Raw genomic sequence first — 17,009 nt, forward strand, 5'->3', positions numbered from 1 at the left:
TTTTGTTGTGACCCACCTTCCTGAAAATTTAAACGGAGTGCGTTGGCATCGGGAGTTCCACCCGACGTCACCGCGTGTCATTTTACATGTCGGCGAGTGGGCCCCGCCCCCACTTGGCGACACGGAAAATCCTGCCCATGGTTTAAAAAGGATTTGCTGGTCTTTTTTAAAATTATGGTGAAGTTAATACCAATCTTCCTTTTCACTGTCTTGAATTACATGGCCTAGATTTTGAAACAGAATCTATATTCTGAATTTTCTGTAGAGAAAGCACTTGCATTCATATCGTGCACCACACATTCTCAGGATGTTGCAGAGTGCTTCAATATCAGGATAAAAGCAAAGCACTTGTGTTAAAAAACTTATTGAGAAGGCAATTGAATCATGTTGCCTAAGTACTACAATGTGTGTCGTGATTTCTTCATTTTACAGATAAAGTAGACTTGCTGGACAAACTTGCTTCCCAGACATCTGATCTCACCAACATTTCCCTTTCATTTGATGAAGAGAACTGCACAGTCTATGAAGTTGGACAATATTCCACCCTCAGCATACCAAGTAGAGAAGTATTTGGAAGCAGGTATGAACATTTGCTTTATTTTAGTGCCTGTTTTCCAGACTTATAGGGCCGGATTTTCACCTCATGAAACAGGAAGCTCAAGTTGGGAACTCTCCCAACTTGACAGACTCGTTTTCATGGAAACAGCCTCGTGTGCACAATTTCCCCTCGGAGGGGAGGGGGGGTACTTGCATGATTGAGTAGGGCCTGCTGCTTCTGAAGGCCATGGAGGTGGGTGTGTGCTGAGAGAGGCTGGTTAGAAGGTTCATCTTGGTTCTCAGAGACTTTGGGCCAGTTTTATGAAAGGCTGTTTGGCCCTCTGGCCCTCACCCCTCCCGGCCCACTCACTCCCCATGCCCCCTCATAGCCCCTATGCCATCTCATATCACCATGCTAACTCCATGACACCTCCAACCCTCCTCACCATGCCAGCTCCAAAGCCATTCACCTAGTATCCACTATAGGCAGACCTCAGGAGCCAATTGGAGTTGGAAAAAAAACTGCTAACAACCTAAGAGAGCTTTCACTCACTCTTTTGTTACCAAAAAACACCCTCTCATTCATAAAACTCATTCAAAGATTTTAAATCCCCTCGAGTGCAATCTGTCATATAAACAAACAAATGTCTATTTAGTAACCACATCAAAGACAGCTAATTCTTTAATAGCCTTTTAAAACTGTCAATCAAAATGTGAAGTCAAACCCTCCTGCTGAGGTCAGTGCTTTTGGAGCTTTTGAAACTTAGCCAAGTATTCATATTGGGCTCAGCTATAATAACAGCCCTTGGGAAGTGTCAACAACGAAGTCGATTGAAACTGAAAGAACAGATGATGATGGCTTTTCCAAGCTGCACCAGATGGCCTGCCAATCAATGCACTCCAGCAGCAAGTGTTTTTAAATCTCTAGCTAGCAGCTGCAGCCTTTTTTTCATTTTTAAAGGGCTGGGGATTTAAATGTCTTAAGATCATGATACTTAAACAGACCTTATCCATCCTTCAAGAACATTTACACCTCCTGCATAAATTTGTGACTCCAACACTGCAGGTTAAAGCCCTTGGAATACCCAAAATGGAGCCTGTTGGAACTCAGCACTAATTTCAAATGGCCCTGCTAAGTTTGGGTTTCTTGTCTGTGTGATTCATGCCCTGCCTCCATCACCCTAAAGGCAAAAGTGGGCTCTGTCAGAAATGGGGGTGGGGAGGGAACCTCCGCATCCGGGTCCCGCCTGCCATTTTTAAAGGCCTCAGGAATCAACCTGGATTCGCAAAAGTGAGGCCCATAGTATATCTCAGGCTGCTTTGTAGGCAAGCAATAATGCTATTTTCTACATGCTGGGGAAAATTAGCTCTGTGCACTAGATGTAGCAGAATCATAAACCTGATCTTTACAAATACTTTTAAACAGTTTTGCAGCAGATGGGCAGAAAGGATATACTTACCGATTATTAAGTAATGAACAAAGTACATTAGCAGTGAGGAGCTGTTGAAACACTCCTCAGGAACAGAAATAGCAAGCAGAAATCCCGGCAGTCTCAAAGTTGTGATGGACTTGTTCCGATTACACTTGTCAGGACTGTTTATTGATGTTCCCCTTTTATACCTGGTGCAATGCTATCATTACACACACAAATTCCCTATAATTAGTCACCAAATTTAAAAATTTCAATGAGTAAGGAACTTCATATGACATATTTGGTTTGGAGACGTTGGTTTAACTCCACACTAATTGCTGAGAATCTTTCGAATTGCCCAAAACTATTTAAGCCTTGAAATTGCAGTGTGAGAATGTTAGTACACAACACTCAATACAGAGTCATTAACTGGCTGATATTAAATGTGGTACCACTTCTATTAAAACACGTGATACAGGCGTACCAAGTCTTCACTTGCTAATAATCACACAGTATAATTTTGAAACTTCACCATCTGGATCTTCACACAATGGTCTCTGTAAATACAGCTAAACAACACCCAGGCTGCCACATTAATCTCAGGACTTGTAAATAGCCCAGGGTGCTTTCGGCAAAATGCAACGGTATTCTTTGAAATGATGATTTCAGATCGTAATGGGTGGAGCACACGCTCTGCCCATTTTTACCTGCCGATCTTTTAGATCTCTGGACGCTGCTACAATAAGTATTCTAGATTATTTTCTGCAGTACTTATTGTCAGGTCAGTAGGTACAGGAATGGTCCCAGGACAATACTGTTGTCTGCTGCCAGCTGGGTATGTCCCTACTTTCCATTCTGAGTTTCCCTACCCTATCTTCTAGTAGTTACTTTTAACTCACTTGATCTTGAGGCTACAAAAATCTCAGCCTCCCCACCCTCCCTTGGTGTGGCGAGCTGCCCGCTGTGCTTATTGACTATTGGGCAGCTTACCCAGCTGATGCCAAAGTGGCCCAAACCAGAAGCTGGTTACAACTCCTGCACTGGCTTTGAGCAGATGGCACAGCTGCTTTGCCAGCTTCACAGTCCTTTTCAGCTGGTTAAAAATCACGCCCCCTAACTGGCTGCTCATGCTGAGAGTAAGAACCTGACTGTTGCTTTCAGTTCAAAATATTTCACTTATACTCCCTTTAATAGGTAGGTGGTCCAGTCAAGTCTGAAAACATTCAGGGATTAACCTGTCATTTCATATAATTTGGCAGGTATAAGTGGTAAGTACAGCTTCTGCAACTGAAGCTAACCATTTGTCTAAAATTCAAACTGAGTCAGCCATTAAACGCCACACAGGTAGAAAGTATTCACCTGTTCCATTACAGATTGTCAAACTGCAGCATCATAGGCTTTGCAAACTTCCTTCGTTGTCATCGTGTGGGTGGGATATAAAAATGTATTTTTCTTGGCGAGTGCTATGGAAATAAGTATTGTTTAGTTTTCACAGTGGATGTCAGTTTGAGTTTGTGCATTCCCATTCTTCATCCTTGATTACCTGACTTCCTGCCAATTGCAGTGCCAGAACTGCAGGATATTGTAAGCATGCAAATTGGCATCTACTGTGAGCATTGCCAGTTACTTTCAGGGCTGTCGCTAAGACGTTATTGTTTCATGCTAAGCTGACAAACGTCTTTAGCTCCATCCTCCAATCTTGAAAAGATTGACAGCTGCCACTTTTCCAGTTTATTAGAAAGACTGAGTTTTTTTCCAATTGCCAGCAAGTACCCCCTGCCGGGGTCAAATGTGGGAGGTAACCCCAGGGGCGGCTAGACTCAGGGCAGGTCAACACTGAGGCGCCATTCAAGAAAGGTTGGTGGCCTGCCCCCTAAAGCTACTGGCCCAATTAGAGGGCCAGCAGCTCAGCAGCCAAGGTGCCACCACTATGGCTGGGTGCTCTCTAAGTGGATTGAGGTAGGTTAGGGAAGATGGGGCCAAGGGATGGAGAGGGAACCTGAAGCACCAGCTTCGCCATCACCATGAGGGCAGACATTGCCGCTGGGGGTGCAGTCATCAGTGGGGCATGGAGTGCCTATAAAGGAGAGCTCTCCCACAGAGCCCAATGAGAGACCGGGCGTTTTAACCTGCAATGTCCCCACGCAGTAGTGGGCCCTCCTGACACTGGCAAAATTCCCACGGAGGTGGTATGCCCTCAATCGGCCACTTAAGAGGCACAATTCACCTCCCGGCAGGCATCCAAGCCAGCAAATCTTCAATCCCTGGCAATATGGCATGGCGACGGGAAAGCATTGGGCTCCCCTCCTGAAGCCTTTCTGCCACCATTTTGCCAGTCCTCCTGCCTTCCAGCTCGACCCCAAAAGGTTCTGGAAAATTCAGCCCTTTTGTCAGTGCCCTGTTTTAAGTGGTAAAGTGACAAAAATGTTTTCTAAACCAAATTTATCCTAGCTGTGGGAATATCCGTGATGGGCTGACAATTTAGTATTTTGGGTTTGTTCAGCTGCTCTTCTGTGTAGGAGAATTGAAGTTGGTATGTCAGGAAAATGCAGCAGCAAAAGAGGTCAATAAATGTGGCCTAACCTGTAGTTCCATGTTTCAATAGATCAACACTGGAGTCCTTATTAAAACATTCTTGTGCACATTGTTTTTCATAGTCTGACAGATTTTTGTCTCCATGCCAAAAAAAATTACAATGTGTGTGTGAATGAAATGAGAGGGTCATTTTGTACAAATAATGTGGCACAAATTTCCAAATTGGTCTGAAAATCAGTGGGACTATTAATGACTGCACAAGTAATTTCTTAACTCTGTCACGGGTGTTATTTTTAGAATCTGATAAAATTGTTCTCTTCTCTGGTTTTCTTAGTTTTGCAGATGAATTCAGTCTACTGATCAAACTCCGCTACACAATGAGAGAAGAAACTGTCCTTTTCACTGTCTTGAACTATCAAAGTCACATCCTGCTCCAAGTCAGACTCAGTCCCTATGCATTTGTTTTTGTGACCACCAGGCGGCGCCACTATGAGTAAGTTGTGGGGTGGGTTGGGGAGAGAAATATCAATAATCACCAAATGAGGCAAGTATGAAAGAAAATGTCGATTGTGTCTTCAATTTTCAAAACAATGTGTTGCTATACCAGCACAGTAATGCAGTTTTTGTTCCATGTTCACTTGTGCTTAAGAATTAGCTACAATATAAAGGAAGACATTTCTGAATTTTGTTAAGTTGGTTTTTAAATCAGGGTATTAACTCTTGATGTACACCCCAGACTGCGCAGGTACAGCAACATTTCTTACATGTTTGTTTTATTGAGGAATCCAGGTGAAGGATCCAGTCAATAATGGAGAATATAGCCCTTGGATTAAAAAGAATTCAATAGACGACTAGGTTACGTCAAGTCCTAATGGTTAGGAGATGCTGTGTTTGGGTTTCAAAGCCGCTGGACTTTCAACAGGTATTCGTGGTAAACCAAGATACTGGCACATATTCTAATGGTGGACAGTCAATTTAAGACTGATGCCATTTCTCTGGGTGGCTTGCTGGCTAGGATAGCAGGAAGTAAAAGCCTTTGGATCATGAAAGTATTGTTCACAGAATCATGTAACACAGTCTATTGTTCCTATGCTGTCCGATTGATCCCACTCCCCTGCTCTTTCCCCATGGCCCTGTATTTTTTTTCCCTTTCAAGCATTTATCCAATTCCCTTTTGAATGTTATGATTGAATCTGCTTCCACCATCCTTTCAAACAGTGCATTCCGGAACTCAACAACTCGCTGCATAAAAGAAAATTTTCCTTATGGTGGTCTTTGGCTCTTTTGCCAATTACCTCAAATCATGTCTTCTGGGTACTAACCGTTCTGCCTGTAGAAACAGTTTCCCCTTACTTACTCTATCAACACCTTCATGGTTTTGCACACCTCTGTCAAATCTTGTCTTTACGTTTGCAGCTTTAAGGGGAGCAGTCTCGGCATCTCCAGTCTCTCTGCAAAACTGAGGTTTCACATCTCTGGCACCATTTGAGTAAATCTGTTCTGTGCCATCTCTAAGGTCTCGACATCCTTCCTAAACTTTGGTGCCCGGAATTGGACATACTACTCCAGTAGAGGCCAAACCTGTGCTTTATCAAAGTTTAGCATAACTTCTTGCTTTTGTACTCTCAGCCTCTATTAATAAACCCAAGAATCCAATCAGCTTTTATAATGCACTTCTCAACTTGCCTTGTCATGTTCACAGATATAATGCCCTCTCAACCCCTCTGTATCCCCTTAGAAATTGTTCATATTGCTTCCCCTCATTCTTTTGAGCAATTAGATTCATCTGCCCATTTCATCAGTCTGACAACGTCCTTTGAGTATTGTATCATCCGCAAACTTTGAAATTTTGCCCTGCACATGCATGTCCAGGTTAAGAGCAGTGGTCCTAATACCAGCTTCTGTGGAACAGCACTGTATACTTCCCTCCAGTCAGAAAAACAATTAATCATCACAGCTCTCTGTTTTCTGACTCTTAGCCAATGTTGCATCCATGCTTCTACTGTCCTTCCAACTCCGTGGGTATTACTTTTGCTAACAGGAGTTACATAGCATGGGCAGAGTGATCTCTCACCCATCTGTATTTACCTTGTCGACCCTATTGTCATGTCACAGGGAAATCTTGTGGGACATCATTCCTTGCACCCTCTCAAACAATCATTCTGGATCTGAAACAACCCTTGCCTCACTCTGCTGCACAGACACCTCGATCTGAGGCAAACCTTCTGTTGAACAGAGGATTGAGTTCCCAATAAAGCTGTTTTTCTTCCCCTGAGTGACATGACTAAATCTGAGGGAAATTCAGTTTTAAACCATTTGATTATTTCAATTTAAATACCATGAGCACTTGAATCCATGGGGTTGCTATTGCTCAAGTTTTGAAATTGGATCTATTCATGCCCTTGAGAAGAATGCTATTTGAAGCAATTCATTTTCCTCAAGCATTTAAACAATTGAACCTGTCATACTGCATTTCTGATCAATAAGTACCTCATCACTTTGATCATTATCTGCCTCACCATGACATTTTTCAGATCTTTTTTGTGCATCATGTGTTCCAGTGTCTTGTCTCAACTTGTGTTTTTTCAGTTAGACTGTCAAGTTATACCTGGCTGCTGTGTTGGCGTTTACAAGAGGGATATTACTTACGTGTACAGAATTTCATTGTTCAGAAATAAAAATAGTAACTTTTTTAAACAGTGGTGGTGGTAGGGCAGAGCCCGGAGAGAATCCAACTTTAAGACATTTGTTGCATTTCCCTTGTGGCACTGATAGCAGCTGCCAGGGCCACAATGCACAGCTGCAGAATGAAGGCTGAGATCAGGGCTTTCCTTAAGTGACTCCTGCAAAGCTTCTTAAAGCTTTTTCCAAACATGTATTCTCCTCTTGCCCTAAAGGCATGGCTTCATCCTGGAGTTTTACTCCATCTGGGTTGGCAGTTCCCAGGGACCTAAGACATACATAAAAATGGAAAACTAATTCCACTGGTTTCTGTAGTATTGGGTGCGGCTCCTTTAGTAAAATAGGGATTCTGTACACTTATGCCTAATTTAAAACATCACATCAGCTTAGTTGCTAGTTGTTAATGCAATCCCAGCACCAAGAAGAACATCCTGGCTTCTGGGGTTGCACATGTGATGGCTTCAAGCTTGTGAATCTTGGCATTTAGATTGAAGCTTTCCTCTGGCCAGAATTTAATTTCTTTCATTCTTTTCTTTTAATTTTCCTTAATCTTTTGCATCTGAGCTTCCCCTTTACAAAATTGATTTCAAGCATATCACCACACTTCCCCACCTCTGGATCCTGAAATGCCTTCCCAGTCTAGGATACTAAGACTTGGCACTTGTTAAATGATGATGCAAACCAGATGACTGTTGCCGCGGTATCACCTGGTTACTAACTTGTAGGATTTGTTGATTTGACCTCCGATATATAAGCTTCATGGTGGAACTTCTAAAAATGAATTGCTATTGCGGACTGTATGTTTCTGTAATGTATTATTTGTACAATTGCTTCCATTTTAGCTTGTCCTTTTTCAGGTGGGCTCAGCTGTTCAAAGGTTAAACTTCCCTTAGGTCTTTGCTGGTTATGTTCCCGGGTGTTGTGTGTGAAATATAGCTGAATGAAGGCTTGCGGCCTCATTTCCAGAATTAACAGAATGCATTGAGGAAATAGCTCCTGAGGTAGCTGTGCATGCAGAGGATCTGTGCGCCCACTCCTCCTCAGTAGCTCAGACAACATGCCTGGGCTGCCCTTCTGTAAGGGGACTATATTGTCGTATCCGCTATCACTTGGACAAAAATACTAAACAGGAGACACAAGGCACCTTCCTGAGAGGTGCCTATTGAAGGCACTTCATTGGTGTGGGGCATTCGATCTGCACGTTTATGGATCTGCAGTAGCAGTAAGGAGGCTCAAAGCATCAACCAACATATTGATACCAGACAAGGGAACTTCTTTTAGATGGGAACCCAAGGCCTCTAAAGCAGCAGTCTGTGCACCCACGAGAGCTATTCCCATTGTGGTTGGGACTTGTGCCACAGAGCTCCACTACAGTTACTTTACACTCCTCAGTAATTTGCATTGGAGATAATCAATCATCCATGACTGCACAGATCCAACGAATGGGGCCCTCTGTAGTTCTTACCTAATCTTGCAGGGTAGTTTTTCATGGGCACAAGTAACTGATGTAGACGGTCCTGCTTGAATAGCAATATCCTTTTTAAAAGCAGATCATTTGAGGCTAAAATCCCTCTGCACTGCAGCAGAGATAAAACATGCCTTCTCTTCAGCTGCCATCACCACTTGCTCCTTCTCACCCTGTGCACTATAACTCATCTAGTGATGCTGCCTCCTCAAGCTCATTATCTACATTTCTTGGGGTGTTTGGCAGAGGTTGGTGAGACTCCTATGGTGTGCCAACTTCCTTGTGAACACTGACATTAGCTTGTTCTTTCAGGCCTACAAAAGTGGAAAAAAAACATGTCAAATGCTCCCTCAAAGGAGCGCATATGTTGTAACATACTGCATCTGATTATTAAGTTCCACACATCAGCAACTAATCCAAGTTCTAAACGAATGGTTCTCAAGTGAGCAGCGATTGCGAGCGTGTTCAGCTCCCCTACTGTGCTCCTATTCTCCCTCAGCTGCTCTGGTCTTTTTCTCCATGATCTGTAACCCTCTTCTCTCTGGGCTTCTGCTTTCTCCAAGCTCCTGCCGAAGTAGACAGACTCTGCAGTGGGAAGCAGGCACTCCCAAATATCTGAAACAAAACAAAAACAGAATTACCTGGAAAAACTCAGCAAGTCTGGCAGCATCGGTGGAGAAGAAATCAGTCAACGTTTCGAGCCTCCATGGCCCTTCGGCAGAACTGTTTCGGCTCGAAACGTTGACTGATTTCTTCTCCGCCGATGCTGCCAGACTTGCTGAGTTTTTCCAGGTAATTCTGTTTTTGTTTTGTTTTGGATTTCCAGCATCCGCAGTAGCTTTTAGCTTTTTGTTTTTAACTCCCAAATATCTGTCTGCATATACGCATTATTGAAAAAAAAATCTTTACCTCCAGCACTTTCATATATGAGCCTTACATAGCATTACAGTTTAGATGGGGGGATGGGGAGGGGGTTGTGTGTGGGACTTGGGTAGAGGGCGTTGTCCATTATCACTAATCCATTTGAATAGTGTTCCTTCAATGAAAAAGCTTTGAGAACTGCTGTTCTAAATACATTATGGCGTTAGCCCTGAGCTTGTTAGGGTGGGAGGGATGCTTGAGCTTCACACTTTTCTATTCAATTAATGTTTGCACACCGAGTGATGTGCAGCAGGACTCCTCAGATTATATCCAATGCTTGTGGTGCCTGGGACCACCTCCTGTTCTGCTTTGCTCCCTCCTATTGTGAGGAATCTTGTTTTGGCAGCAGATTAGAATTGAGGTGTTGCAAGTTTCGATAGCTCAGACTGCATACATCTTCGGCCACATTGTCTGACACATAATGAACATGCATCACGCAGCTAAATTGACCCCCAGGAATTTCTCGTGTGAAACTCCTTGAACATTTTTGGATGCTCAAAACTTTAATTTGTATACTTGCTGATCATATTAATCATGCTGCTGGATGACCTTGCATCTTAAACAGTCATGCATATTCCTTTAAGTTCAAAGCATTGCAGGATAAACCTTGACTTTACAAGATTTGAGCACACACCTTGTGCCATGCCTTCTTGGGGGCAGATATGTGACATTGCAAACAGTATACCAGTTTACCGTAGCTCACTTGAGGCCAACCATCTTCCTCAAATGTCTTCAGGTCTTCCATTTATTCCTAAACCTGCTGGATTCAACATTGCTGGGGAAGGTATCCTTCAGTTCCAAGCAGAACAGCGACCCTGTCCTTGCTTGCAAGATCTGGGCCCATAGGTTTTTTTCTCTCGGTATAGGTTTGAGTAGACCCGTGGCAAATATTGGAGGTAAAAGTGCTCCCAGAAATTTTTAACAATTAAAATTTTTATCAAACTGATTTTGTGTATTATTTTAATAGGGGTGTTAACAATTAGAACTTAGACCATAAGACGTAGGAGCAGAAGTATGCCATTCGGCCCATCGAGCCTGCTCCACCATTCAATGAGATCATGGCTGATCTGATAATCCTCAACTCCACTTTCCTGCTTTATCCCCATAATCCTTGAATACCTTACTGATTAAAAATCTGTCTATCTCAGCCTTGAATATACTTAACAACCCAGCTTCTACAGCCCCCTGCGGTACAGAATTTCACGGATTCATTACCCTCTGAGAGAAGAAATTCCTCCTCATCTCTGTCTTAAATGGGTGACCTCTTACTCTGAGGTTATGCCCTCAGGTCCTAAACTCTCCCATAAGGGGAAACAACCACTCAGCACCTACCCTGTCAAGCCCCTTAAGAACCTTATAAGTTTCAATAAGTTGGCCTCTCATTCTTCTAAACAAATTCAGGCCCAACCTACTCAACCTTTCCTCGTAAGAAAACCCCTCCATATCTGGGATCAACCGAATGAACCTTCTTGGGACTGCCTCCAATACATCTTTCCTTAGATAAGGGGAACAAAACTGTTCACAGTATTCTAGGTGTGGTTTAACTAGTGCCTTGAATAGTTTTAGCAAGACTTCCCTGTTTTTATACTCCATTCCCTTTGAAATAAAGGCCAACATTCCATTTGCCTTCCCTATTACCTGCTGAATTTGTATGTTAGCTCTTTGGGATTCATGCATAAGGACCCCTAAATCCCTCTGTGCTGCAGCTTGCTGCAGTCATTCTCTATTTAAATAATATTCAGCTCCTCTATTCTTCCTGCCAAAGTGCATAACCTCACATTTTCCCACATTATATTCCATCTGCCAAGTTTTTGCCCACTCACTTAACCTGTCTATATCTCTCTGTAGACACTTTGTGTCATCCTCACCACTTGCATTCCCACCTATTTTTGTATAATCCATAAACTTGGAGATAGTACATTCACTTCCCTCATCCAAGTCATTAGTATATATTGTTAATAACGGTGGCCCCAGCACTGATCTCTGTAATACTCCATTAGTTACAGGTTGCAATCCTGAAAATGCCCTCCTTATCCCAACTCTCTGTCTCCTATTAATTAGCCCATCCTCTATCCATGCTAATATACAACCCTCAATACCACGGGCTCTTATCTTATTAAGTAGCCTTATGTGCGGTACCTTATCAAATGCCTTTTGGAAATCTAAATATATTACATCTACTGGTTCCCCTTTATCTATCCTGCTTGTTACCTTCACAAAGAATTCTAATAAATTGACATGATTTCCCCTTCATGAAACCATGCTGACTCTGCTTGATTATATTATGCATTTCTTAATGCTTTACTATTACATCCTTTATAATAGTCTCTAACCGTTTCCCAATAATAAGATAACTGGCCTATAGTTACCTGTTTTTTGTCTCCCTCCTTTTTTTGAATAAGGGTGTTACATTGGCAGTTTCCCAACCCTCTGGAATTTTTCTAGAATCTAAGGATTCTTGGAAGATTACTATCAGTGCATCCACTATCTCTGTCGCTACTTCCTTTAATATCCTAGGATGCAACCCATCAGGTCCAAGGGGCTAACTGGTCTTTAGCCCCATTAGTTCACCTAGTACTTATTCTCTAGTGATAGTTATTGTATTTATTTCCCTTGATTATTTAGTATTTTTGGAATGCCATTAGTGTCTTCTACCATGAAGACTGATGCAAAGTATTTATTCAATTCCTCTGCCATTTCCTGGTTCTCCATTATTATTTCCCCCGCAGAATTCTCTAAGGGACCTATGTTCACTTTGGTCTCTCTCTTCCTATTTATACATTTAAAGAAGCCCTTTCTGTCCGATTTTATATTATTTGCTAGTTTACCCTCAAAGTTTATTTTCTCCCTCTTTATTACTTTTTTGGTAATCTTCACAAACATATAGCTTCAAGTCAACTGGGGTAAGTCTAAAATGATTTGTTTCATCAATATATTTCACACTGAGGATAGTCACCTAGAGAGAAATCCTTTAGGGCAGGATTTTCTCCCTGGGGGGGGTCCCGAGCCCCCACTTGCCAGCAGTGAGGCTGGCACAGTGATATTTCCTGAGGGGCCCTCCTGATTGGCCACCTCCAAGTTCAGTTAAGGATGGTGGGCAGACCCCTGATGCTGCCAGCCCAATCAGAGGGCAGGGAACTCCCGAGCCTTGGCAGACCTAGCAGGAGAAGTGGGCGCTGTTGAGGCTGATGGAAGATCGAGAGGGTAAGTTTGAAATAAAGTTTCACATGGCCAAACAGACAGGCTTCTCGGATCAGAGAGGAAACTCCTGATGGCTTGTTCAGGGGTGGTCTTTCACGCTGTAGCCCCCTCTTTGGGGGAATGGAGCTTCCGGCTCAGGTGGCCGCCCCCATACTGCCAGCATGTGGGGGTGTCTGCTTTGCCTGTGGCAAAAGTCAGCGAGTGCTTTAAATGGCGCCTAACTGGGACTTTAAATATGCAGTTGGCTGTGCCTGTCTTCTTTCATTAGGTAGCCAATCTGTTTCTGCATCACCGGGATATTTCACTGGCGGTATTTATGCGTCGGGGAGCTGTCTCAATATGGCTCCCCTTTATTTTCCAGACTCTTCTCCCTGCTACCCCACCTTGCTTCCAATTCTGCTAGCCCAGGGCGGGGAAAGTTCAGCCCAAACTATCTGGGAGGTTAGGTTCTCCTCAGCCAGACGGTGCATCTCAATGTTAAGGACATTTCATCTATTAGTGAACAACTTGCATCCCTGCTAATTCCTTACTTCTCTTAAGACCACAATATTATTAAAGGTGTACTTTCTTTTGCAACACAAATTTCAGTTGGGAAGTGACCAGTTCCTCAGGGGTCTCTAATTGAGAGCAATTGTTTTTTTGGTGCTCAAAGGATGGAGAAGTGGATCACTTTGGCAATTACTTTAAATGGGGGGGAAAAAAGGTCATATTACAAGTCCAATGATCTTAATGTAAGATGGATCCTCTAAAAGAAGTGATTGGCTTTAAAAGAGACACCAGCATGAAGTTCCTGTAAACGTTATGCTGTGTCTCATACAGTTTTAGATCAATCGAGGATTTTAATGGGTCACAACAAACTGAATTTGTATGGGGATTGAATAAAGTGACTCCTGCTGGTAGGGAACAAAAGGAGAATGGCATGCTGATAAATATGTCTTTGCAGTCCTGCTGGTATAGGTTTTCAGGGAGAGGTGACTCCTATCTGCAGCACATATTTCTGTATACTGTGAAGTGGAAATGGTCTGAAGCTACAGTAACAAGTTGCTTTGTTTGTGACTTTTCAGTGCTTGAGAAGGAATATTTAAGCAGTTGAAGGATTGTGTGAAGCAGATACCTGAAGGGGTGGGCTGAGGAGATACTACAGATCTCTTATTTCAAAGAGTTTATCTTCATTATCAGAAGATAAAAACATCTTCGCATGCCCGTATTGCAGAAATTATTGAAGTCAAGGTGACCTGATGAGTAACAATGGGAAGAATAGTCATATAAAGGAAAAATCCCACTGCTCCCACTCATCCATTACCTATAACTTTGTGATCCACGAAAGGGGATTAATGACATCTTTAAAAATTGCTGAGATGTGATGTTTGATTTTTCTTTTGATGGTCCACTTCTCCCACCCTCTTCACTTTGATGTTGTGGATGTGAGTCATCTACAACACTGAATACATAAGCTCAAAAATAGAGTACAGGGGTAATTTTCACCACCATTGCCTGTTCGGTAACCTGACAAGAGCACATTGTCCGCTTGCTCCATTGAAGCCAATAGGATGAGAATCAGGTGGGTTTTTATAAAGAACGAGTGATCACCAACTATGAAAATTAACCCTTGTATGTCAGGTTTGCAGCTGATCATAAGACTGCAATAAATCACAACTGAATAGATAGGAAACATATCAATAAATAATTAGCATTTTCATGTATTTCTTTAACAGAGTACCTCCCTAAGGAACAGCAATAGGGCTCTAATTAACCATGAGTTGTCTCTGTTTGGTGCCTTCCCAAAAGTGCATGGTTGAGCAGGAAGAAGATCGGAGGTCAGAAAACTGATAAACCCTGCAATGGATTCAGGGTACTGCCAGGGTTCAGGATGAGTGGGGGTTGATTTTTGAGGTGAGATCTGTTTATGTGGTATCTCTGCCCAGTTCCAGGAGTGCTGGAGTTCCCTGTGAGGTGGTGGGTGGTTCCACTTCCATGGGTGCCAAGACTGGAGGCATGACAATATCAACGCCAACTCCTACCAATCCTGCCTCTGGTGGCCTCAATATGCTGCATGCAATCCTCTTGCAGGCATGCAGTTTTTTGCGGGGTTGGAATGGGGCTTTCAGTCATAAAGTAGCCCTGCTGAGAAGAGGCCAAGTTGTGTTACTTTCAAACAGGCTCTGCATGCCTGACACATGTGTAGCCCTCCACCCCAAATTTCTACCCCTCCCCTTCCCCCACCCCCCCATGTAGCAAGCACTTGAGGTGTTACGATACTGGGAAAGCAGCCATTCACCACTTACTAATCGCCTGGTCCTGGATTTCCATTCGTGCCATGGATGTGTCATTGGTATAAGGGAAGTCCTGCTTCACCATTGTCGTGACAGCAGAGCAAGATCATAGTTTTTGGGCCCTCAGCTTTCAAGGTCTGATCATTTAGGTTTTGTGGACCTTAAAGGAAACTTCAGAAGAAAAAGCATTTCACTTTTATCAGCAGATAGCTTTCTTATAGGCAACCTCATTGGACCTATTAGTAAAGAGCTAGTGAGGTATAAATGCCCTTTTAGTTATATAATTCTTAAGTACATGGTAAAATACTCATCATTTTAAAGCAATGAGCAACTTTAAGGCATCTGTTTGTGTGTGTGTGTTTGTGTGTGTGTGTTTGTGTTTGTGTGCGTATGTGTATTTGCGTGTGTGTTCATAACTACATGTATTCACACATGACAAATTTCTGAAGTGTTATATTTATCCAAAAATGAAATGGTTTTGGTGCAGCATTCTTACATTTTATTGGTCGAGCACCATATTATTAAAGTATTAATTATTTTTGTGCTTGAATGCACTACAGTTGTCCCATCAAATTACATCTTTGTTGTTGTGTCTTGTCCAGGAAAATTGTCATTTTATTCACCATTAAAATGTGGCTTGTAAGAAAATGAGGCATTATGTTTCTTCATAATGTGACTGTGTCTGTAGCACTTGTTTTTAGCTGCAAAATGTATGAATGGTAACTATACAACAAGGAAATTGTTTTTAAATGTAGGGATTTGTGACATTTTGAAACATTTTTCATTCTTGAGTAACACAAATGCACATGTTCTTTTCTCAGACAAATATTTCCTTTTGTAAAGTCCCATAAAATATCTTGCTGGAGGTACATGCGTGAAAATAAAGTTGCAGTTCAAAATATAGTTTGGAAAATGTTTACCTTCTGTTTCAGTCTAAATAGCTTTTACTTGTGACTATTTGTGAATTGTTACATTACCCATGACCAAAGATCTTCATTTGTGACAAAACTTGAAATCTCTGCCTTCGCTGTAGTGCCCTGTCGACAACTTCATTTTGCCTACAAAACACATGGAGAGCTTTGGATTTCCTTAGATTTCAGCCTTTACCTGATGAACTAGACTTTGAGATATCTGTTCATTCCATAAGTAAATTCAGGACTGAGCCAATATTAGATTAATTCTGAAAGTACCTCTGTACATTATGGAACTCTGGTCGTGGCATTCAGCAGCAACAAAAAATACATGTGTATGCATTTAACATAAGATGTATAATAATACTCTGTACAGTGGTGTTGTGATATATTAGCATCACTTTACTTAATATGACCTATCTGTTCCGCATTTGTAATTCAGCTGTGTTTTTGACCGGTGGGATTGGTTACCAAGCAATCCTGTCTTTGGATTTGTGTATTGGAATACGTTACAATGTGGGTCTTAACTGTTTTGAAAGCACATAAGGTACTGTGACATCCCATTGTGGAAAATGTATAAATTCCTAAGTTTTCTATAGTGTTTCTCTATGGCTAACTTAGACTGCACTCTTCTTCCCACAGGTTTCCTATTTCTTTTCTTTCAGATGGCAAGTGGCATAAAGTTGCAATTAGTGTTTCCTTGAATAAATTGGCGCTGTATGTTGATTGTAAACTTATCGAAAGTGTCACGTGGAAGAATTACTTTGGAATGGAAGTAACTACAGAGGGCCTGGTCATTGTAGGAGGACTGATTGAAGCCTTTGAAACACCTTTCAAGGTAAAAGCCTTAAGAGTTCTAAGAGCTAGACATTTTAAAAGCAGCAATCAGTTGCATTGCATTGAAATTCAAATGAACAAGTTACAATGGTTGGGGTTTTACAGTCCCGTCACGGAAGATGTGGCGAACCAGCCAAAAGTCCATTGTCTTTGGTGACATTAGTTAACCCCACTGACTGGCTGGACCATAAGATCCTGCCGAATGCGTCAAAGATGCTTTTGCAGCAGTTTATTT

The 17,009-nt window shown here is 42.2% G+C and overlaps 1 protein-coding gene across 1 annotated transcript in view; it reads left to right on the plus strand.

Annotated features, from left to right (window-relative positions):
* LOC144685615 (uncharacterized) overlaps positions 1–17,009 on the plus strand; it is a 449,474-nt gene that overhangs the window by 148,191 nt on the left and 284,274 nt on the right. The window contains exons 2-4 of the mRNA XM_078550317.1: positions 433–580; positions 4,819–4,977; positions 16,580–16,775. Coding sequence (XP_078406443.1) covers positions 433–580; positions 4,819–4,977; positions 16,580–16,775 — 503 coding nt within the window. The remainder of the gene's footprint in view (positions 1–432; positions 581–4,818; positions 4,978–16,579; positions 16,776–17,009) is intronic.

Source organism: Cetorhinus maximus, chromosome 10 (genome assembly GCF_964194155.1).
Source record: "Cetorhinus maximus chromosome 10, sCetMax3.hap1.1, whole genome shotgun sequence".
NCBI lineage: Eukaryota > Metazoa > Chordata > Chondrichthyes > Lamniformes > Cetorhinidae > Cetorhinus > Cetorhinus maximus.